At 31.9% G+C, this 24,828-nt stretch overlaps 1 protein-coding gene across 3 annotated transcripts in view; it reads left to right on the top strand.

Annotated features, from left to right (window-relative positions):
• The window catches only part of LOC111087703 (protein MMS22-like), a 126,650-nt gene that overhangs the window by 8,435 nt on the left and 93,387 nt on the right, over positions 1 to 24,828 (top strand). For 2 of the 3 annotated variants that reach the window (XM_022395281.1, XM_022395283.1), the window contains exons 2-5: positions 874 to 1,007; positions 3,346 to 3,402; positions 9,036 to 9,158; positions 20,127 to 20,179. In XM_022395281.1, the coding sequence (XP_022250989.1) occupies positions 874 to 1,007; positions 3,346 to 3,402; positions 9,036 to 9,158; positions 20,127 to 20,179 (367 nt within the window). Of the gene's footprint in view, positions 1 to 873; positions 1,008 to 3,345; positions 3,403 to 9,035; positions 9,159 to 20,126; positions 20,180 to 20,475; positions 20,547 to 24,828 lie in introns of those variants that run through there. The other variant, XM_022395282.1, reaches the window with a different exon arrangement.

Consider the following 24,828-nt stretch of genomic DNA (forward strand, 5'->3'; position numbering starts at 1 on the left):
CGTGATATTCAAGAATTTCAAAATTATCTGAACAATCAACATAACAATATTAGATATGAAGAACAAACAGCTAATAGCTTACTTTTCTTAAATACCAAGATGACTGTTATTTTATTTAGAAGTTTTAACACAAAGTGCTATCATAATCCAACTTTTACAGGACAATATTTTCATTTTTTACCTTTTGAATTTAAAAAGAACCTAATTCATAATTTAATTCATGGGGCTTATAACATAGTTAGTTCTTTGTCCTCATTCTGTGAAGAAATAAGAACATAAGGTTGTTTTACAAAAAATAGTTTCCCTGTATAATTAATTGATAGTGTTATTGGGAATTATTTAAAAGCTTTGTACACTCCAAAAATTAGTAAACAGGTTAAAAATGAAGAAATAGTTTATTGTATTCTACCATTTACTGGTAATCATTCTATGGAATTAAGGAAAAAAATTAAATCTATTCTGAATAATAAAATTTACCCACATATTAAGTTTAAAATTGTTTTTAAACCAATATTTCATTTAAGTAATTATTTTAAATTTAAAGACAGGATTCCTATAATGAATATGTCTTTTGAATATGTGTTATGAATACAGATTTTACTTTCTAAAAACACTACTAGTATTTCTAAATCAAACTGTAATGTGAGATTCTTAGATGAGAAAGAAGATAGTTTTTTATGAAATGTTTTAAAATACCTAACTGAAAGGAAGCACTGTAGTTTTCTAGAACACTTCCAATATCATAGAATAATGCCAATTTAATCATACTTTCAGTAATTCAACTGTGTAATATCCTGCATTTAAAAGTTTGATATTTTGTCTAATTTCTCACATATTCTTTTAATACTTATTCCAAGCATGTTTTTCTTTTAGGTTTGAGCATATTTTACTTAAGACCTGATAAATTTCCATGTGAGAATCCAGTGAGCTTCTGTCTATGGTTAATGTCTAATGTAGTACCACTTTACCAGTTTAATGTCACAGGACAACTCAGACCTGGAATTTTAGTAAGTGTTAAAACAATATTTTTGACCAGTTATTAAGTATATAAGTGGCAGAGATTTTAGATGAAGAAGTACATTTATATATTTTTCTTTTGAATTTTACACTTCAAGAGGATGTAATAAAATTTTGGGAGCGTGTTGTATAATAATGTTAAAAAAACGTTTAACTGATGCCATTAAAACTTGTATGTTAGATAAAGTTCATTTTAAGAAGTAGTGTTGAAATGATTTTAATTAAATAAATTTGACTTTAATAAACCTTTGATATTCATTTGGTATTTTAAGAGTCTTTTACTCTTAAGTTCTTTTGGAGATCAGTTTACTGATTTTAAGAGTTCTTTTCACAACTTCTTCTTTCAGGTAAAAAAGATTAACAATGATTAATATAAAAGCGAAAGTGGTCAATAAATTTGGAGTTAAGAAAACCCATTTGCACAAATTGGTCTTTATGTTAAATATTTAGATAATTATAGTTAAGATTATTTGTAACAATTTATAAACAATTCAATGTAAAATGTTTTTTTAGTTGCTTGAATTGTGTAAGTTAAATAAGAGGACTGTCAGGATTTAAAAATATAAGTATTATATATATAATTTTCCTTTTTGCCCTTTGTCAAATATAAAGGCTTTTAGTTATATTTCTTATTAGTATGAATATATAAACAGCATGCACTTCACTTGTTTCCAAAATGATATATATATTTCAGAACAAGTTAACGTATGTACAATAAATTCTTCAACACTATAGATATTATGGACATATCATAAATACTATATATGTAGCTCTCTCCTTCTTGTCAAATATCCACTTAGGCCTATTCAATTACTTTAGAATTTCATTTGACAATCCGACCTATCTTCTCTATTTCTATCACGCTAGTACTCTCTGTGATTCACTTACAATTGTGGCGCGAGTTACCATAATCGTTTGGTCTTCTTTCTTTTGAAGATCCTCTGTTCCTTTTGTCAAAATGCACTCAGGCTAATTTAGTTACTTTAGAACCACACTTTGATGGAATAAAATTATTTTTCTTATCTTCTTTTCTACTGTTAGTTTCACTCTAACATATTAAATGTTAGGCCTATCACTTCTATGGTAGTTAACTTCACAACAACTTTATTCTCTTTTGCTATTATCTGTCTGCTGCTTCCCGCTAGTCTCACGCTATGTATATCTTTATCACTTAATTGTCTGTCCACCTTCTATATTCTCAAAGTCAATGAATTACTAACAAAACTTCCTACAGTCATCTGCTTTTAACTCTTATTATAACAAATACTAAACAATAATAAAATATTCACTCACAAAAATAAATTAATCACTAATATCTAAACCAAACAGTCTCTTATATCATGACATGGACTAAGAGCCGTGAACAGTTTTTGTGTAAAAAAAATTATAATTTTGGATTTGTATAATAAGCAAGGATTATTGCAGTATACTTCAATATGACCATTAAGACATAATTCAACATCCAAATAGCAATAGGTGTGATCTGTTTACTGTAAAAACCACAGTTGCTCTTCATGCATATCATCAGTTTATGTGGACATACTTTGAAGTTTCTATGTTGTACTGGTGAACATTTTTCTTTCAATCTCGTATGTGAGTGATTCTGAATGAGTACATTTGTTTTTCTTGTGGACAATTTTTTATACTAAACCACTTAGAAAATATGATTTCCTTTGGTGTGTTCTGTAGGACACTTGAAATATTTTCATAGGTGTCCATTGAATATCTTATAGATATTTTGTACAAAATCTTCTCACATCAAGAGCTGTTTAATAAAGATCTAACATAGACTGTAATCACTCAACCAGAAGATGAAATAATATGAATCATGTATTATAAATGGTTATTTCTTTTACATTCTTAAATAAGAGTGGAACATATAATAGCCAATGCTGTTGTCTCTTGTGTTACTTATGGGTAACATCTAAAAATTGAATATGCAAAAAAACTACATAATTTGTTGTGTTCTTGCAGTGAAAACAAGGTTCTGGTTGTATGTTTTTCTGTTAATACTTAGAATTCAATAATTTATCTATGAGTTATTATGTCTTAACGAAGTTTCCATCATGTTGAGTTTATTTATTTATATAAATTCTTTGTTGTTACGTTGTTAGCTGTGTAAAGCTTAAGCACTTCATCCATTATATCAGTTTTGTTCTTAACAGCCAGTCATGTTTGAAACAGCAAAAAAGAGTGTTGAATGTTAAGCTTAGTAAATGACAACATTAAGATTTAATAAAGCAAAAACCAGATTTTTTTGTTTATAATTTCAGTTATAATTAGTTCTTTAAACTCAGGTAAATGTTTCTGGAATATTATTATGTTTAGGTTCAGAGTAACTACTATGATGCCAAGGAGCTAGTGAACCAAGCTTTACAAAATCAAGTAAGACGGCTGCCTAATTTAAGTAGAACTGTGTCAGAAAATTGATTAATTGATATAACTGATTACCCATGAACATTGGATACAATGATTGATGTCACTAAAATAATTGATTAATTGTAATTACAATTAAATCAAGTAATGTCATGAAGATAATCAATAAGAATTCTGAAATTATGTCCTTACCTCTTTGCACACAGCAGCTATTCCTCACATGTCTGCTAGCCTTGAGCCATTTCACACCTAAGACACGTGTGTTAATGTGAACTGCACTAGTGTGACAATAGCCCTCCACCAATAGGAGGGCAACACATTCTTCATAAGTAGTAGATCTCCTAAGGCGTGTGATCTTGAAATTGATTTCATTCTTTTCCTCAGCATTATCATGAATATACATGTTTATTGAACTTTTAACTTTGTTCAATTTAGTGAGATTTGTTTAATGTGTCGTGGGGATTGTTAATGCCTTCATTACCTGATCTCTCTGTATCTATGTTGGAAGTAAGTTTCTCTCTTTCTGAACCCAATTTTTTTTCTCACCTGTAGAGGACGGTGTTCCTTCTTCAAATTTCTATGTGGATTTGTTTCCTCAGGTTTGTTCTTTGCTTTCTCATTCATCTATGTATTTTGATTCTTCCCATTCTTCACTACATGACTCATGCTAAGGATTATTTGGTTTTTCTCCCATCTTCAGACATACGTGTCTATGTTGGCATGTTTCTGGATTAGCTTTATTCACAGTTTCAAATGCCTTGTTCTTTTAGCCTCCAGAATTCCTTTGCTATGGCTTATGATCACTCTTGGATTCCCTTTTACCTATTTGATGGCTAACCCCCTGTCTCAATTTTCCCATCTTTGCCTTTTTCTTATCCATCTCTTGTTACCGATTTTTTCTTCATCTTCTCTCTGAAGCCTTGTACCATAATCCTTATGGTTTTTATGGAGATCTATAATTGGTATTTTACAATACCATGGCCAGGGCTTTTCTTCTACTATGTCCAAGTTTACCTGGTTTCTCTGTTGTTGCAACCTTCTGGGACATAAAGTTCTTCTCTCTGCTTTTCACCTTCCCTATTATTACCTACATCATCTCCTTATTTTCTTTCTGAAGCCTTTGGAGGTGTTCCTAACACCTTTGAGACTCAGGATGAGGCTGCCCACCCCAACACTCATGTTTCTTTATGGTTTCTTATCTCTCCCACCCTTTTGAATCCACACCTTTTCTTTGACATTGTTAACCCTCCACTCCACTCTCTCTCCCTATTTCTTCTCCCTTCTTGTTCTTGTTGCTCCCTTCTGTTGAGTTGGCTGTTGCACATCATGTTGGAGACTACCTCCCTTTGTACCCAGTTGGCTTATACCACATATTTTTGTTTTCAGACCTCTGGACCCTATTTGCAGCTGACTGATGAGTCATTCAAATTATTATACATAGCCTTTATTTCCAATTCTTGTCTATTCCTCTGTTTCATTTTCCCATTCCTTTTCATACTTCTTCTGATCCTCAGCATCTGTTGCATCTCAAGGCTGTAGTATCAGACCTTTTGGACAAGAGGCCCATCAAGAGGGTCCTTTGTCACTCTCCATAGTTTTATTCTTGTCTTTTTGTTGTCTAAAAAAAAGACTGGGGACTAGCATCCCCTCATAAAACTTTCTTCTCTTAATCACTTGTAGTGATTCCTCATTTCAAGATGGGGGGATTTCTTCCTCTCTGTTGGCCCTTTTTACCCACACTATGGATGACTTAGTTTTGATTGTTTCTCTACATATTCTAATTGACCTGTTTTCCCAATGATTTCTTTGCTTTGTTCACCATGATTAGATGTACCAGTTTCTATCTGTCCCCATCAGTTTTAGTTCAGCTCCTTCTGTATTCAACCAAGTCATGGAGGCATTTGCTCACCACATCCATGGTCTTGGACTTCATTTCCACTCTTACATGGAGGACTGGCTCCTCCTTGCTTGTTTTCAGGAGGCCTCTTTCTTGGCTGTCACTTTTCCTCCAAGAATCTGTTCTTCTCAGTTGATTGGTCAAATTTTCCACATTGTTCCTCAATGTCACCCAATACTTAGTTTACTTGAAATCTTTAATTCTGAACTCAGTCAGGCTCAGGTTTTCCACATTCATCTGTAAGACATGGAGCATCTACTCTCCTCATTTCTTTCCCTTCCTATACTTCCTGCTTGAGAGGTTCTTTCTCTTTTGGGGACTTTCTTACATCTCTGACCATCTTGTCCCTTTAGGGCATGCTCACATGAGGTTTCTTAAATGGACTTTGAGCAATGAAGGAAATATATTTTGCAATCCCCCTGTCTTTTCTTGTAATGCTCATGCTTCCTCTTCTCAAGGATCTTTCTTGGTGGCTGGATCATACAGTGAGCATTAATTTGCCTCTCCCATGTCCAGACCTCCATCTTTCCACAGATAGATCTCTTACGGGTTGGGGTACATCTCTGGAGTACTCCACAACCTCAGGGGTGTGGTTTCATGTGGAGAATACTTTCCATCTCAATGTACTGGAACCCTTGGCTGCCCATCAAGTATGTTCCTATATCCTACCTCTCCTTGTGGATCATTTGGTTTTGCTCGACTCCAACAATTCTACAGTCATTTTATTATGTCAGGTCAAGATTCTCTCCAAAGACCTTTACTTTTGCATATTGGATTTTCTATTTTGAGCCCATTCACTTTGGGTTCATCTATCTATCATATCCTGGGGGCTTTGAAGTTGGTGTCAGATTGTCTCTCTCTCTACTATACACGATTCTTTTGTTGGATCTGTTCCCAGTTAGGCTCATCAATGATCAATACCATCAACACTCCTCTCAGTTCCTCAGACAGGACTGGCTTCATCTCTTTCTGTATGTATACTCTTGTGTTTGTTTTCTTCCACATTTCTTGGCTTTTCTTGTGACACTCTGTGTTGGGTCCTGTTAGTAGCCCTCTTTCAGTTTGCTCAGTCTTGGTTTTCTCTTCTTCACTGACTAGCATCCAAGACACCTCTTTCTGTGCCTCCTTCCTTGCCATTCTTGCTACAACCTCATTTGTCTCTCTCTTTCACACATCCGTGTGGTTCCGTTGTCTTAACGTGTTGAATTTTCTTGTCTCTTGCTTTATATGGCAGGTTTCTCTGACAACGTAGCTGTTCTTTTAACCTATTAATGTCACCCTTCTACTCTCTCTGTCTTTCATAAAAGTTGCATGTTTTTCTATGCTTGTCTAGCCACCATTCTCTTCCACTTGGACATTCTACAATTGCCCAACTTTTGGCCTTCTTTACATGGTTGTTGGTTTCTGCTATAGCTGGCTATCAGGAAGCATTGTTCACTGCCTTTGGACTTTTTGTTCCATGGTTCCATCTTTTCCTCCCCTGTTCTTTCCACCTTTTCCCAGTCCTACCTCATTCAATTCATTTGACCAACTGAAACCTTAATGCCTTACATGCTGTTATCCCGGCTCAGTTTGAACCATTGGCTACTTGCTCATTATATCATCTTTCTTTCAAAACCTATTTCCATCTCCTTCTTGCTTGTTGTTGTCACAGAGATCTTTCTTGTTTTGATTCCCCTACTGCTCGTTTCTTCCTAAGACATTGGCAGTTTGGGAAGGAAGTTGTTCCTTCTCTCCCATTACTCTTCCATAAATTTTGGCTATCTATGATCATACTGATCCTGATCATCTCTTTTGCAGGATTTCTGCAATTCTTTATTCTTGCTATGAGGCTTCTCTTCTTTGAGGGATCTCTCATTCTTTATGCTTACTGGATGGACTTATCATATCATCTGGATCATATATTCCTCCCTGGATGGATATACTAGCAGGCTGTATCTTGTCTCATCACATAAAAACTACCACTTAACTTACTCTCTGTCCTCATACTTTGGACAACCCTTGGATGATATCCTCCAGGCTGAAATGTGGACTATGCTCAACACCTTCATTTCTCATCATCTCCACCATCTGACAGTTTCATCACTCTTAGGATATTACAGTAATCCATTGCACTTTTTTCAGTAAAAGACCTTTAGGGTGGGTAGGTCTGATTGGATCTAGGAACCTCTCTGGTGCCTCCCCAATGCAAATTCCTTTCACCCTGGTAGTTGAGAGGAGTAAGAGAAGCTCTTGCCACTTACCAGTTCCTGACTGCTGGGGTGTTTGACTTTGAGAATTCCTCACTGTTTGTGCAATCTCTTCAGAGAGAGTGGACAGTACAGCATGATGAGAAGTAGGATAGGGCGTCTACATGTCATTGTAGTACAGGCCACCCCCATTATATCAGATACTAATTCCCTGATGGTTTGGCTAGTCAGATGTTGCAAGGTGTTTTTCTCCCATTACAGAAAAGGTTTTTCATCCCTATTCCTGTAATGCACAGTGAGTAATTTATACAACAGAACATCAGTCGATTGTGTTCAAATTCTTGGTAGTCATACACTTTTCCATCAACCTCTGTAACACATTAGCTTCTTCTCCTTCATTCTTTCATATTTTATCTGTGAGAAGAATATACCTTGCATGAGATGGATGCAGTTTCCCCTCTATTAAGCCCCCACTATAGGGTGTCATACTCTGTGGGCTTACCCTTCAATCACTTCCTTGAAGGTAACTTATCTAGGTTTTCATAATTGTTGAGAGGTAAGGATATAGTTTCAGAAATTAACTTTTTACTTACTTGAAAATGTATCTCCCATAGATACTTGCCTCTTTGCACACTTTCCAATTGTCAGGTTTTCATATGTATGGATGGGTCAGATTCTTTACAGTAGATGTCTGTGACTTGTTGGCAGTAAATTTCAACAATAAACAAACTACACACATTTAACTTGTTTTAAAATAATATATTAAAACAAGTCAAAGATTTATACACACACACACACACACACAAATGTTTGTTATACTGTTTGTTATCACAGTTGTATCCAGAGCTTTAAGTAATTGTCTTTCTTTTTTTTTTTTGGTCAAAGTCCACACAGGCTGTTTCAATTACTTTAGAACACAGTTGACAAGACAAATTATTACTCTCTACACTGTTATTACAATACAATCTGTCATAATTCACATTCTGTCATAATAGAAAACAATCCACATGGATTCCATTGGTAATTCAAGGTTCAATTTATTCAGTCTTAGTTAACTGTTCCATTTATGAAAGCATAAGTTATATTTTAATTCAACAACAGTATATGGAACCTAAAGTACAATGATTTTAATGTTAAGATGTGAAATTTGCATTCATTAATGTAAATGACACCAACTGACTGAATGGAACATATTTAAAAAGCTTAGTTATTTCTTATTTGAAAGCTTGAATATATTAACAAATTTAAGATATTGTGTAATATATGTATAAAGTAATAGTGTTTGGACTTGGAGGATAGAAATATGATGTTTAGTTGTATGAATAAAAACAACAATACATGATTATTTGATGTATTTAATACTAAGTAACTTATAAATTGAAAAAGAAATTGGTATGAACATCAGAGTAATATGGCTTGAACTATCATGTTTAAGACCCATCATAGTTCATGTTATCTTTTAATGTATGTTTAATTTGTTGTCAGACAATTATTGTAAAGTTTTTAATGAGAAATTTACTTCTAAGATAAAATTTTTATGAACAAACTTTTGTCAGATTCAGCAAAGAGATGAGCTTGCTCTTCGTGGAGTTTTAGTCTGTTGTCTGCGTCTTTCATGCTATTGGGAACCAAGTGTGGAATTACTGATACCTTTGACGGATTTCTTCTTGAAAAGACTTGTAAGGGGATTTATGTATTTAACATTTTATATTTTAAAAGCTATGCTTTATGATTTTTATTTTTTATTATTATTGTACTTTCATTATGTTTGGTTTACCAGTCCACTGTAACTTTTTTTTCTTAGTTTGGTCTTATCTGTATAAATATAATAGTACTGTCTGTTGTATGTCCATGTAACTACTTTGCAGGGTGTGCATGGATCTTCACCAAAATTGGTATGGAGGTTCATTAGATCCATGCGGGGGTGCATACAAATTTTCAGTTTTGCAGTTTTTACCACTACTTCACCTCCTGTTGATGGATCTTCACCAAATTTGGCATAAAGGATTGTTGAGTCCATAGGAAGATACATACAAATTTTCAGTTTTGTGGTTTTTATGAGCATTTTTAACACTACTTCACCCTCTGGTGATGGACCTTCACCAAATTTGGCATGAAGGTTTGTTGGGTCCATGCAGAGATACATGCAAATTTGCAGTTTCACATTTTCTGTTCTGTAGTTTTTATGGGCATATTTGTGTGTGTTTTTTACAATTACGTATAAGGGAAGCAACTTTTGATGTCTTAAGATAACCTTTCATTAATCATGTATTTACATACCTTCCATCCAGGGGATTGGTACTTCAGTGTATAATGATAGAAAGTCAAATCAGGGCTTATAACATTTGTAATTTAAAGCAGTTTTAATTGGTACATAACATTTAGTCATTGACTTACAGACCATTTTAAATCTTGTTAACATTTAAATGCTTGTTTTGACTGTTGTTGTAATATCTAAAATGCTTTTTTAGCATGTTTTTGTTTTATTGTAACATAATTACTAAAAAACTTCTTTATTATAAGCACATTTACAGCAAACTCAACTACAAATGTTGCTAAATGAAAGATGTCTGTCTGAAGTTATAGTTTTCTAAGAAGGACTTCTTGGTCAGCTCCTCTATTGCTGTGTACACTGTAAATTACTCTTATCCTACAGAGTAACAGACCATACTACTGAGTTTTTGTAAACAGTCTTCTGGACAGTTAGTAACATTCATTGTACACATGAAATTATCTGTGTGATAATAGATACGCATTATTGAATCATATACAACTAGACAAGTTAATAATAAATTCATGTACTCCTAACAGTAACAGACTGGCTTACCACAAGGTACCATACAAGGTTTCTGTGGTACTAGACACATATTATTTATCCAGACATTTATGCTATACAAATATTTAGGACAAATATGTATTACTGTATACTCATACCAATGTTTAATGTACTACTGGACAAACAGTCATGATCCTATTTGCTTCTGACAGCAATAGACCATGAGGTATACAATAAATGACTTTTTTATTACTAGATATATGTTATTGATTTGTGTCACTAGAAAAACAAGAATGAAACCATATACCTAACAGTAACAGACCTGTGTACCACTTAGTAACTTATGTACTAATAGACACCTATTAGTGACTCATGTACTATTAGACACATGTAAGTCATGTACCACAAAGTGCACAGTAAATTATTTTTCTACTTATACATATTTATTACCGACCCATATATTGATAAACATAGAATAATGAACCCATATATTTTTAACACTAAATACTTCATATACTACTAGATATATATTATTGACTCTTGTTTTGCTATACAAACATTAATGAAGTCTTGTACTTCTAACAGTAACAGACTTGTAATAGGTTTTTATTTCACACATTCAATAGCATGAACATTTCATGAAATTTCCACTTTATTTTCTTTGAAAAGGTAAAGTGATATTTATTTGTTAGTATGTGTAAGCTTTTACTTTTTGATTTAACATTTAAATTAATGTGATGCTGCAAAAACATTGTTGGAAAAACAAACACCTTTTTTTTTGCCACATAAGTAAATAAAAGATTCTTGAATAAGTTAGTGTCTGTTAGTGTCTCTTCAATTTATATAACCTAACTTGAAATATACTTATTTCTTCAAGACTGACTATTGTGGTATTCATATGACCATAATATTTTTCATTTATAATAGATGCATCTGGATGCTTTTTAAGAATAATCAAGCTTAGCTTGGCCAGTGTTACTTTTTAAAAATGGTCCTCTCAATGAAATAGAAACATACATTTTAACATTTTCCAGTGACAGAATCAATGATCTATTGAGATGCAAATTACCAATCAATTTTTAATTGTTTTATTTTCAGTGTGAATTTGCTGAAAACTATTTCATTAATTTATTATTACAAACAACAGGTTAGGTGGGAGGATTATTCCTTTAGCAATTCTAGGAATGAGAAGTGGAACATAATTTTTAAATTTAACAAAAGAAGTCTTTGCTTTGCATCATTTAGCATTTCTTCAACTTTTTACTTCTGACCTTCTTATGCCTGAATAGCCATCAGAAGTTTTGTGACCATGTGTAAAAGAAATTCCATTTTCTGTATCTTCTAGATTTTGAAATGCATTGTTTGAAGATAAGAGATTTATTAAAATTGATTGATGATTTTAAAATGTTTTAAAAATGCACAATGATTAATTGTATAAAATTAAAAACAAATATAAAACTAAAAAAACTACATGTTTCTGTGGAACATGCTTCACCATCTTCAGGAGACAGGAAATTTCAGGTATTGGTATATGCACAATTTACATATTGTGTAGTGGTGCCATTTAACATATCACATAACATATTTGGACAACATGGTACCTATTGATCTATCTTGGCTGTTCCAGCTGATAAACTAAACTAAAACTTTTAATAAATATATTTAAAAAAAAGAAAAAATCTTGAAGCCAGCCCTTATCATTCACATATTTATCAAGCTTTCTCTTAAACACTCTTAAATTTAATGCCTCCACAAAATCCAAAGGCAACCCATTCCAAAGGCCAACCACCCTGTTAGAAAAATATAACTGTCTTAGCTGAAGATGACTTTTACCCTGCCAAAATTTATATTTGTGTCTCCTAGTCCTACTATTCTCACTGTTAAGTATGAAAAAAAGATGATGCATCAATGCTATCAATTCCCTTTACAATGTTAAACACATCAATCAGATCCCCTCTAACTCTTCGTTTTTCAAGAAAAAACAATTTGAAAGATTTCAACCTCTCTTTGTATGACAATCCCTCAATAAAAGGTACTGTTCTAGTAACCCTTCTCTGAACCCTTTCCAACAATGCAGTATCTTTCCTAAGGTAAGGAGCCCAAGACTGAACACAGTATTCCAAATGTAGCCTAACTGGTGACCTATACAATGAAATTATAACCTCTTTAGATTTGTATTCAACATTTCTGTAGATAAAACCTAAGATCATATTTTTCCTACCACAAGCAACAGCACACTGCTTGGATGGCTTTAGACTGATTGACTGTTACACCAAGATCACTTTCTTTCATGACACTGTTAAGATTATTCCCATCCAAATTATACTTATAATACAAATTATGATAACCCACAGCATTATTTTACATTTATTATAATTATAACCCATTTGCCATTTATTTGTCCAACTCACTAAATGATCTAAATCATGATTTTCTAAATCAGCAGCATCCTCTTCACAGCTAGCAACACCCAAGACCTTAATATCATCTGCAAATTTAAGTAATTTTTTGACCATTCTTGCATCTCATTGATGTAAATCAAAAATTGCAATGATCCTAAGGTACTCCACTTGTGACAAAAATCCAATTTGACAGAACTCCATTTCTAACAACCCTCTGCTTTCTTCCATCCATCTACTCTTCTATCCAATTTGCTAACTTATACCCCATACCTATAGAGATGATTTTTTTAGAAGCCTTTTATGTGGCACTTTGTCAAATGCTTTCTGAAAATCCAGATACACCAAATCCACACTCTTACCCTCATCTACATAAGCACTAACCTTTTCAAAGAATGTCAAAAGATTTGTAAGGAAAGATTTTCTCTTAGTGAAACCATGTTGACTATCCAATAAAATTCTAAATTTTGTTAAATGACTTTGTAAAGCATCTTTTATCAGACTTTCCAAAACTTTTCCCACAAGTGATGTAAGACTAATGGGTCTGTAATTACTGGGACAAGTTTTATCACCTCCCTTGAAAAGAGGAGTGACATTAGCTAACTTCCAATCCTCTGGTACCTGCCTACTATTCAAGGACTGACAAAAAACAGTAGCAAATGGCTCACATATGCAATTTTTAACCTCTTTCAAAACCCTTGGGGAAATATTATCTGGCCTATAAATTCATTCCTGTAGTATCAGGACCTAAATCTCTATTAAAAATCATTTTGTTTTTAGCAATTTCTAATTTGTACATTGTCTCAATCAATAATACATGAAAAGTTTGCCACATGTCTACCAGGGCCGAATAACTAGTTAGAATGACTCTGAGTTTTTGTTTTTCAAGTACAAACTTTTAGCTCGTACCTCCATCATCTCTTGAACAATTTGAAATCTAATTACAGTTTTGGACCAAGGAGGTTGTATCACCCATTATCACCAAAAATGTCCTCATTTTTGTTTTTTATTCATAAGGCCATTTAGTGTTTTTTTCATGTAATGAAGATCTAATGTTAGAATTGAATTCTTTAAAATATATAGCAATTGATTGAGGTTATGAACCTGATATTATAGATAGGATTTATAAAAAACATTGTAATAAATTACAAATTTCTCAGTGTATCAAACTACAGACAATAAGTAAGGAAAGGATATGTTTGCCATATGTTCCATCATTATCAACAAAAATAGGTAATGTGCTTATGAAAAATTTGACTTATCAAATAACCTTCTCAATTAAAATTAATTAATATCATTAATGATGTTAAAGATAAAATTGAAGTAAAGGATAGATGTGGAATATGTAAAATCTCTTCTAGTTGTGGTTGAAGTTATATCGGACAGACAAGTAAAAAAATTGAAGTTTTGAATTAAAGAAAATAAAAACACCACTGATAAATTAAAAACTAGTGATTTGGCCTTGGCAGAATATGTGGTGAACTCTTCACATAGTATTGATTGTGACAATGTACAAGTGCTTAAAGAAGTAATGTACAAAATTAATCAAATACAAGAGAATCATTAGAAATTGCTAAAAACAAAATGATTTTGAATAGAGATTTACATCCTGGTGCCATGGAAGTGTATTTCTGGAAATCAATTTTGGAAATGGTGCCACTATACAATATGCAAATTGTACATGTATATTTAATTAAGTATATAAATGAAATGTCCTGTTTTTTTTTGTCTTTTAAAGATAATGGAGCATGTTCCACTGAAACTTGTAGAGTATTTTAGTTTTATATTTGTTTTTGACTTTATACAATAAATTATTGGGCATTTTTCAAAACATTCGAATGATCAACTGATTTTGTTAAATCCGTGCACAAGAATGTCAGTAAAATATATTGAAGAGATTTATTATATAATTGGATAAAAGAGTTAATTACTTTGTGAAAGTAGTAGCCTCAGTCCATCAAAGTGGATTTAGTGACATCTTGATAGAAACAGAAAATTAAAGATTGTTGATTTCTTCTCCAGCTGGCTCTACATTGTTTTTAAACACATATATCTTCAGTATTATCTAATTTCTCTAGATCATTGTTGTACATTTTTACAATATTACTATTAGAATGTTAAAATAAGCCAATCAAATTCTAGTAAAGCAGCCAAAAAAAGCCTGATAGTAATTTCTCTGTGAAAATTAAAATTGTAAAAATTAAAGGCAAGTAGACTAACTCCTTGATACATTTCCAGACATCCATTCTCTTAATTTATTTTTGATATCCTGATTTGTACATTCAAACTTGCCTGACTTTGTGGGTGTCTTGACTTATCATTTAACATAATACACTTCAGTCAAAGTACTTTTAAATTTTTGGTTGCTTTATTGAAAAATTTTCTGTGTAAATTCTTCAGTCTCCAAGCAACAAAAGAATTTGTACACCTTGAAAGGCAACTTCTTCCTTATTTATTTCCAAAGTAGATAATACAAGAAATTTTATACTGTGATCTTGATAACTTAAGATTCATCTATATATTCCATTAGGTGGTGATTTGAAGATATACAAGGTCTCCTTTTCCATGCTTATTGTATGCATTTCATATTATAGGCCTTATTATAACTTTCTTTACTGCAATCTTTTTCATAACATGCTTCACAAAAGAAAGATTTTTGTTGTTTGACAATAAATTTCGATTTTAGAGCTATTTTTAGTTTTACACTTTCTGACCAGTATTTATACGATATTGTACAGACAACAATATGCCCTAGTATGTGTTTTTTATGGGTTTCTTGATCAAATGTCATTCACCTACAACTGAAAGAGCATCAAAGAAACTCAGAAGGTAACACTTTTGCTTGGTTTTGATCCCTTGCTAAAAAAATCATTTTATTATACAGAAAAATTTTAGAGTAAAAAATCGTATAAATGCTAATTTATACTCCAAAATTTGAAAACAACAACAAAGAAAAAAAGGTTAGCCTGATACAAAAAATTAACAACTGAAAAGCAAGTATTATAATCTTTGATAGATTTTTTAGGCAGAGTGTTCATAATGAGTAAACTGGAATGGACAACAACTGCCTGTTGTAAAAAACACAAGTGTAGAGGACAAATTTTCAGAAGTCTTCCGTTTTTCATATAATCATTTTAAATATATACTTTTAGTATATTGGCTATATGTAAAACAAAAAATACTGGGGCTAGCATATCTTCAGTGGTTGTTTTTCACCATTATCTAAATGGAAAGTGGAAATTACAATGTCACGGAAGCCCACTGCTATTTTTGTAAATAACGTGACCTAATTTGAGGAAACAACACCTATCCTAAGATAAAGGTACCTTAAGTGGCAAGCCTTGACCCCCCTAATTGATTGTGATATTAAAATCTGGAAAATGTATTAGAACATGTTATATAAGTTATCAACATTTATTTATTTGAATAACTAAACATAATCTATATACAGTAGGGAGTTGTTTACAAAGACATCTTTCTTTCTCAAGGATTGACTTACTTCCAACTTATAGATGTATATTCATCAGTGTTAAAATTCAGCTCAGTAAAGTATAGGATTTCTTTAACTGCATTTGAATGGTACCATTTCAAAGGTATTCATAAGTTTCTTCCAAATATTTTACAAAATATTTATGGTGTGATTTTAAAGGAACTACTTTTGAGGCAGATTGGATTTAATATGATAACAACTTAAGTGGCACTAAAGATAAGTTTTTGTATTGAACAAATAAGTTATTGCAGTAAACTGTTACTGTTGAATAAAAAGTTGTTGTAGTGAAAGTAACAAATTTTTAAATAAGCAGTTTATTACAAACTAATATTTATTTTGAATATATATTATGATAAACTATTTTCTCTTTTTTAAAATTCCCACAGTTTTGATTGCTCAGGGTCACAGTTCTTTCCTCTTTTGCTTGTCTGGGCCTACTTACTATTTATTCTGAGCCTCTTGCACATGTTGACCCTTTGTGCAAAATTTCTTTCCTAGATTAGCTTAATAAAACACTTCAAATTTCTTGTAGAACATTTGCTCACTGAGATACTGTTTGATGAGTTTTCCATTTGCATGTGCATGTCTATTGTCATTTTACTATGTTTCTAGACATGGAGAGTACGGGGAGAGTGCATACCTTTTTCATAAACTTAATTGTTTACACTATTCAGATTGTAAAGATAAAAGCTATCATGGTGAGGAGTCGTATCATGAAATGAAAAATTTTACATTGTGGATTAAAGAGGTATATTTGGATTCGGGTACTACTAGAAAAACAGTTATGAATATTAGGGGTGCGTACCTCATCACAGTAGTCAATATGATACATATCTAAATACAGAAATTTTACCAGTGGTTTATTACAAAGTTTGACAATCTTCTCTTAAATTTATTATTTATATTAATAACATTATTTTATTTAAGTACTTCACACTTTACAGTGCTTTTTCCAATTCTCAGGTTTGATCAACTAAATGGCAGTTGGCAAGAGAAATAAAATAAAAATTAATATCTGTATATCTATTTTGTTATTGTTAATTTGTTATGTTAATTGCCTGTAATGTTTTTGATAAAAGAAATGAAGACAACATGTAGTACTCAATACTCATCTTTCTTTATTGAATCATTAATTTTTAGCAAAAATACTTTATTAGAAATTCTGCTTTTTATATGTACAAAAGACTTATAATGTTTACTGAAAGCTTGCCAAATTTCGTGAAGATACATAAATCTTATCACTGTATCACCACATCTTTAATAAATACATGTTCATCTAACATTAACAGACTCAAGACATTCAGTATGTGATTTTTGAACTACTAGATACATGTTATTAGTCTGCATATCACTACATAAACAGAAACGAGTTCTTGTGCCCCTAAGAAGGACAAACTTGTTTGCCGTAAGGTTCACAAGATAGTAACGTGTTAATAGAAAAACATTGACCTTTGTATTAGTAAACAAAAAGTATTGAACTTATGTACTTCTGCCATAAAATATATAGTAAATGATTTGTATACTACTAGTTACATATTTTGAACAGTATACTTTAAGAAATGGTAAATAACTCAAGCAAATCCAATATTAACAAGTGATTGTGGAATAAGGTACATTGTATTGTTTCTGTGATGATTTATGTATATGATGAACTAAGGTAATAAGCCTTTGAAAGTCTAACACAAGATACATGGTAAATGATTTGTGTGCTATTATATACATATTACTGATCCATGTGTTATTAGAAAACAGTAATGATCTTGTACTTCTTACAGTAGCAGGCTCACATAAAAGATATATGTTAAATGCTTTGTTTACTAGGTACTTATTATGGACCCATGGTATACTGGAAACAAATAAAGCTTCACAGTAAATGATTTTTGATCTAGTTGATTCATAATATTAACCTATGTGCTACTAAATAAAAAATATTATTAATCTAGGTACTTTGAAAAAGGCAAAAATTAAATGATTTTTGAACCTTTATACAAATATATTTGGCCCATTAATTACTAGAGAAAAAATAAAGAACTCGTGAATTTTTTAGTAGCAACAGAATTGTATACCACAAGATTCAAATTAAATTATCTTAGACATATATTGACTTATTTGTTAATAGACAGACAATAATGAATGAATGTACTTCTAATATCGACAGAGGTTCATTTACCCTTTCACTGCCTTGTTTATCAATAAAGAACTCTTGCAGTGCTAGATTTATTTTTAAATTTCTAAACACATTTGATATTGTGTAATTATTTATCTTTCACTTATTACTTGTGATATCAACATTAAATTGTTTTAGAAATAATTGCCTGAAATATTTCACCTGTGATTGTTTTTTAGATTAAGAGAAGTATAATAAGTAAAAATAAATTACTTGTGCATTTATTATTAATAGGTAACATTTAATAATATTAATTAGTTATAAAATTATTGGTTTTATTGCATACCTGTTTCTTGGAACAGTTACTTGTACCATACTTTTCAAAACTGAAATATAAGTTATATAGTGTGTACTATATGTTTGCCCTTGGGAGTGAAAGATTTAATAGAATCAGTTACCTTATTATTTGAAATTGCCCCCAGTGGCACAGTGGTATGTCTGCAGACTTGCAATGCTAGAAACAGCGTTTCGATACCTGTGGTGGGCAGAACACAGATAGCCCATCATGTAGCTTTGTGCTTAACTACAAACAATTAATGGAAATTATGGTAAAATAGTAAGAGTATCCATAATGTTATTCAACTTAACTGGTAGCTCATTTTAATTAGTAATTTTTGAAGTTTAATTCATTCTGCAATTATCACACTAATTTACAGTTCAGTAGAGGGTGTGAACAATGACAAAAGTAATGAAGGTTTTGAGCTATAACTACATATGTGTATGAAATATGAAAAATTTAGAAAAAAAGAAAATGTTATTATTTTTGGTAACAGTGTGGTATAAATTACATAACTGAGAAAAACTGTATTACTCCTTACTTTCTTCATTTAACAAATCTGACAGAGATTATGATATGTAGGTAGACTTGAAAGAAAGTATTTTATATTTTGTAGCTTAATATCAATGAATTTGTTACTGTCCTTCACTTATACTATACTAGTACACAATGGCCTATATACTGATACATTTTTGTTTGTTTTCGTATTTATGTTAAAGATATTCATACATCTTTATTTTGAAGCTTCAGTGTTATTACAGTAGACCCCTCCTTATAACGACTTCCTCTGAATACGACATTTTTTCTGTGCACAGAACGATTTTACATTGATCTGACCTCCCACAAATGACTTAATAACAGATGCGACATACGACTGTGATTTTTGGGTTGAAGGTTGAATAATGACTTTTCTTCATATCAATAATGTAATTTACAGAGACACATGAATACAGTGTATACAGTATGGAACAAAGAGGTCACATGACCAGAGTTTGCTTCACAGCATGGTATATGTATCTTAGTACCCCGAGATGTTCAAGTCAAACTCCTTGGTACATACACGTAGGTATTTTAGTTTAAAAACTTTCACAGGCAGTCAGAAACTATTGTTTGTCTTTGGTTTATTCTTTTAGTGAATGTAGTAGTTTTTGAGCTAGTGGCCTAGACTTTAAGTAACTGGATTAGGATTTACTAATGGGGTGTGAAGATTATTAACTCAACTCATGCGACTTTTTTATCATGGCAGATAGGTCGGTCGTATCTAAGAGGGACTACTGTAGTAAGAGATTTTACATCTTACTAAATTAGTTACAAATTATTTTATTTAAACCTTTAATCTGCATTTTTTACATGTGAATTCACTAATCAAAATTTTTAAATTGTTAAATTTTCATCATTTTGTTTTCTAAGTTTGACCAGTAGCTTGCTGGAAGTAGAAAGTTATTTCACACACTACATTAAAATTAACAAAAAATTGTTTTACTGTATTTTATTTCTCTTTGTATTATACTGAAAAAGTAACTTTTTTGTACATGTAGGATGACACATTTGAAGACAGCAGACGTGGAATTCAAAGCTTTTCCTTTGAACAGTAAGTTTTTCTTATTTTTTGAGATACTCATTCTTCACATACTTCAAAATACTCTGTTCTTTTGTAACTTAATACCACAATAAATAAAGCTTATGCATATTCATAAAACCCAAGTATTTCTTAATTTGAGTATTTTATAAAAACAATTTAATGATAGAATTCAAAAACAAGCTTTAACAAGGAACATTTTTGAATGAGTTTTGACATTTTTGGAGTAAACAGCTTTTACTTCCAGATAATAAAATAAAACTTGTTTCTTGCCTGACACATTTTAATTTTACATCTTCATCTTTGAGTTACTGCTGCTGAAGGCTGGCCAGAAATGGAAAGAAAATCAGAAGGTTTATGTATTTAGTAAGAAATAACGGTATGTATTTAGTAAGAAATAACGGTATGCATTTGTAAATATATATATATATTGCTGTTACAGCGACATAAATTTTACTTAAACATTGGTATTATTCTAAAAGAAAGTAACAAGGTACTTACCTGAGAAGGGCTAAGATACACTTTAAGAAAAATAAAATAAAATTAATACTTGAACACTAGATAAGTAAATTGGAGTTTATATTGTACAGTATGGGCAGTAATTACAGAAACAGTGAGGAAAAAGGGTGTAAAAGGCAACTATTGTAGGAATACAACACCTTTATCATGTGAAAGTGCCATGCCAATATAAAGTCATCATTCTGTCTGGTAGTAGTAGTATTAGTATGTTCCAGGTGTAACATAGCACATAATAAATGTGCAAAAATACTGTTGTGGCTGATTAAGGATATTCCACATGAATATATATGGCAAGACACCTTCTGTCAATAGGAACTGTATGCAAGACTGACACTGTTAATAATAGATTATTCCAATACCTTCATTTATTGGAATCAGAAAAGAAAGTCAGTAACTCGAGCACTTTCAGAAAGTGGACTTTCCTTTGTGATGAAGGGTAGTACACTTTCCAAAAGTGGTCAGATTATTGAGTGTCTTTGCTGATGCTAACTTTTGTATGTTGATTCTTCTTGCTTTGGAATATCGTGAGTTCATTTATGAGAATTGAGATATAAAGTAAAATAATGTTGATATTAAAAAGAATTGTATCTTGACACAAGACTGGAGAATGGTTGTACTTGGTGCATAAATAAATCTATTGTGTCCTTGCAATAGGATGGTATATATATATTTCAACTGTAACTGAAGAATTCTGCCTGAAACACATGAAATGTGGTAGAATTGTAAGCTGGCACAATAGGTCTTTTAGAAAGGCCATAGAACTCTGGCAGTCTAATGTTTATTGGTTTTAGTTGCCATTCATTTGTTTGAAGATCTGATTTTCTATTTCTATATTGCCTGAAATATCTTTTGCGTTTACTTCCCTTTTATGCTTTCGATCTTTCTCAACTGACTGGTGGGGTGTCTTGCTTGAAAAAATGTTAGTTTGTTGTTATTGTTTTTAACAGACTTTTCTGATGTCAGCATTTCTGATTATAGCATATTTAGTTGTTTTTTACTTTAGTGAATGTGAGCTTATTATTTTGTTTATAGTTTTTGAAGTTATCAACAATTTTTTATGTTTCACATTTTAAACTTTGCAGTTTGCTTTCCTATTCTGGTCAAGTCAGTGGAGGCTTGAATTTGGTTGCATCAAAAAGACATGTTTCAATGCAGTAACTTGCCTCTTTTCAACTGAGAACTAGTTAGTTCCATTCCCAAAATTTCACAGACTGCTTTGTACAATATTAACTATTTTAAAGTACTTTGAAATTGCATTTTAAAATAGTAACCGGATGGAGTCCAGGTTTTGGGGTCGGAAGTGGTTTTTGTCTCGGACTGAACCACTGTTTTTAGCATTTAATATTTACATGGACAATTCATTTGTGTTATGTTTGACTTTGTGTGATGCAAGTATAGGTCCATTGGCAAAAAGTATTTGGCACTCAAAGGGTTAAGGGCTGTTAATCAACTCGGGCAATATCACTGAACCACTGTTTTTAGCATTTAATATTCACATAGACAATCCACTTTTCATCACAGGTGAAAAATCTGTCCAAAAATGGTTCATGCTCATTACGTGCCACAAGAGACAAGCAACGTTCACACGTTGGAAACGATGATCGTTGGAGGCACCCAAACACCTTCTTTATGAAGTTTTCCCATATTCCTAAGATATTTACGTATTGTTTCATGAGAAACATTTAATTTCAGGGCCATTTCACGAGTGTGTTGCCTTGGGTTAGACTCAACAAGCATCTTCAAAACATCAATTTCTACCTGCCGGCCCCTGCCATTACAGTTTTTAAGGCTAAAGTCACCTGAACGAAATTTGCTGAACATATCATTGACACTTACAATTGTTCAAAACATTTCCATAAACTTATTTGATATTCTTTGTAGCTACAGAGACATTGTTTCCATTCTTGTATTCAAACAGCATTATATGCCAAATGTGTGTCTTGTCATGTGCCATCACTATAAGGGATTATAGTATACTAAACTTTACACTTTTTGTAGGCTACACTAACGTGATGTTTAGGCGGTTCGTTCAACTATTATACGTGATGTACGTTTTTGGGGGGTGGTTAATGAAAGTGTTCCAAAACACAACATTAATTTCTGGATGTCCTAATATTAAGGATAGCTTTCACAAATCAAAGGAGAATGAATATAGTCACAAGAACACTGATAACTTGAACATCAAGCTTTGTTTCCAATTCATTGATCACATTATTGAGATACAAACCATTGGTGAGTCAGTATCAACTGTTCTTGTCAATATTTGAGTGAAAATGAAGCTCTTCATGGGACACAGATTAACCCTTTAAGTACCAGTCCTGGTAGTAACCAAGTCACTACACCATAATAAATTCATGATATATCTGCAATGCATCCACCATACATTGTTGGAATGATGCTCTCTGCTACTATGCCCAGTGCTGTGATTGCTTGAGGAATTTTTTCATCTCATTTACATGTGTGGAAGAGAGTTTAGCAGTGTTATCATCTGTACTGTATTGAGAATGTTCGTTTATAATCTACATGAGTAGGATTTTGTACCACAGGCTAATAGTGGCATAAGTACTTCAATAAACAATATTAGATTTACTGAATGATGAAACCAGGTTATATTCGGCTGTTTAGAATTTGAGGATGAATTTGTGTTATGTTTGATTTTGTGTGATGCAAGTATAGGTCCATTGGCAAAAAAGTATTTGGCACTCAAAGGGTTAAGGGCTGTTAATCAACTCGGGCAATATCAAAATTGTGTGATGATCTCAAAGAAGAGTGAAAACAAACTTCTGACACTACTGTTGTTGTACTTGATTTCATGATGAAATTCAAAGCTATATATATTTCAAAGAAAATACATCAGAAATTTATGGGAAAAGAGGGAAGGTTTTTAAGGATACAAAAACAATACTATTTGTGTAATAAAGAAGCTGGGCATATTGTAAACCACAACTTGTACCTTGATAATACCTTGTTAGGTAGGAAGAAACAAAATTTATCTGTTATACAAAAAAATGATGGAAAAAAGTGTATGAGCAAGGAAATTGTGAAATTGATTTGTTTCCAATAAGTATTTTCATAGTGGGTTCTTTTTGGGCATTCAGCTAATCTCAGATAATATATTTTGCCACATGTAGAATAACTGGAAATATCATGTTGAAGATACTATTCCCAAATTATTGATTCATGAAAAACAAGAAAAGATTTGTTTCTCACTGCATAGCAAATTATACATTTACGACACCCAGGGGCTTTAGATATTGCAGTTAGAAAACACAAAACAATAATTGTATGTTAATTTAAAAGATTAGATAATGCCTGTCACATTTGAAGTTGGATAGACTTGTTATTCCAAGCATGGGGCTTCTTATGGGTGAAAAATATCTCCAGTTATTGTGACAAAATAATGAGTATGTTCAAGCAGGGAGTAAGACAATCATCAGAAAAGTCCTTGCCTATTATATTGGAAAGCTTGTGATGAAATATATGAAAAGATACGATTTACCAAGTGAATTCAAAAGTCTGACATCAAATAGGGCAGTTGTCAACTTTACAAAAGAAGGGGGCAAGAAGAAGTTGAGAACTACTGGGAAGTAAGGGAGAAATGTAATGAATTTTAAATATAACAAAGTAATTTTCAGTATACTTGATGCTGATCCAGGAATAAAACCTTGATTTGCCTTACACAAATTCAAAACATTCAATGGTAGATAGATTTCCAAGTTATTCACAAGTTAGAACTATGAAAGCTAACTTGAAAACAGTCAGAAAAAATTACAATTGATTTGCTACTGTAATTGAACTGTAAGAACTATTCAGTGGTGTCCAGCATCATTCTAACTAGCAGAGACCCGCAAAACATTTCCGGCCAAATTTGTATCTTTATCTTAACAGTACTTCTTTAAATATAACATTTCTAGCACAATACAAATGAATTGTAATTGTAGACAATGAAATGTGTAAATCCACTTGTATATAGGCAGTACTTTATAAAACTTTTACTTATGTTAGGCCTAAGTTCGATAAAGGGATAAATTAACACTGTAACCTGTGTACGTTTTTATTTACTTTAGTTTAGTTAGGACTAAACTTTACTGTACTTAATACTGTCGATAAATAAACTTATAATGTTATCCTACGACCTAACG

This window comes from Limulus polyphemus, unplaced genomic scaffold (genome assembly GCF_000517525.1).
Source record: "Limulus polyphemus unplaced genomic scaffold, Limulus_polyphemus-2.1.2 Scaffold2506, whole genome shotgun sequence".
Lineage (NCBI taxonomy): Eukaryota > Metazoa > Arthropoda > Merostomata > Xiphosura > Limulidae > Limulus > Limulus polyphemus.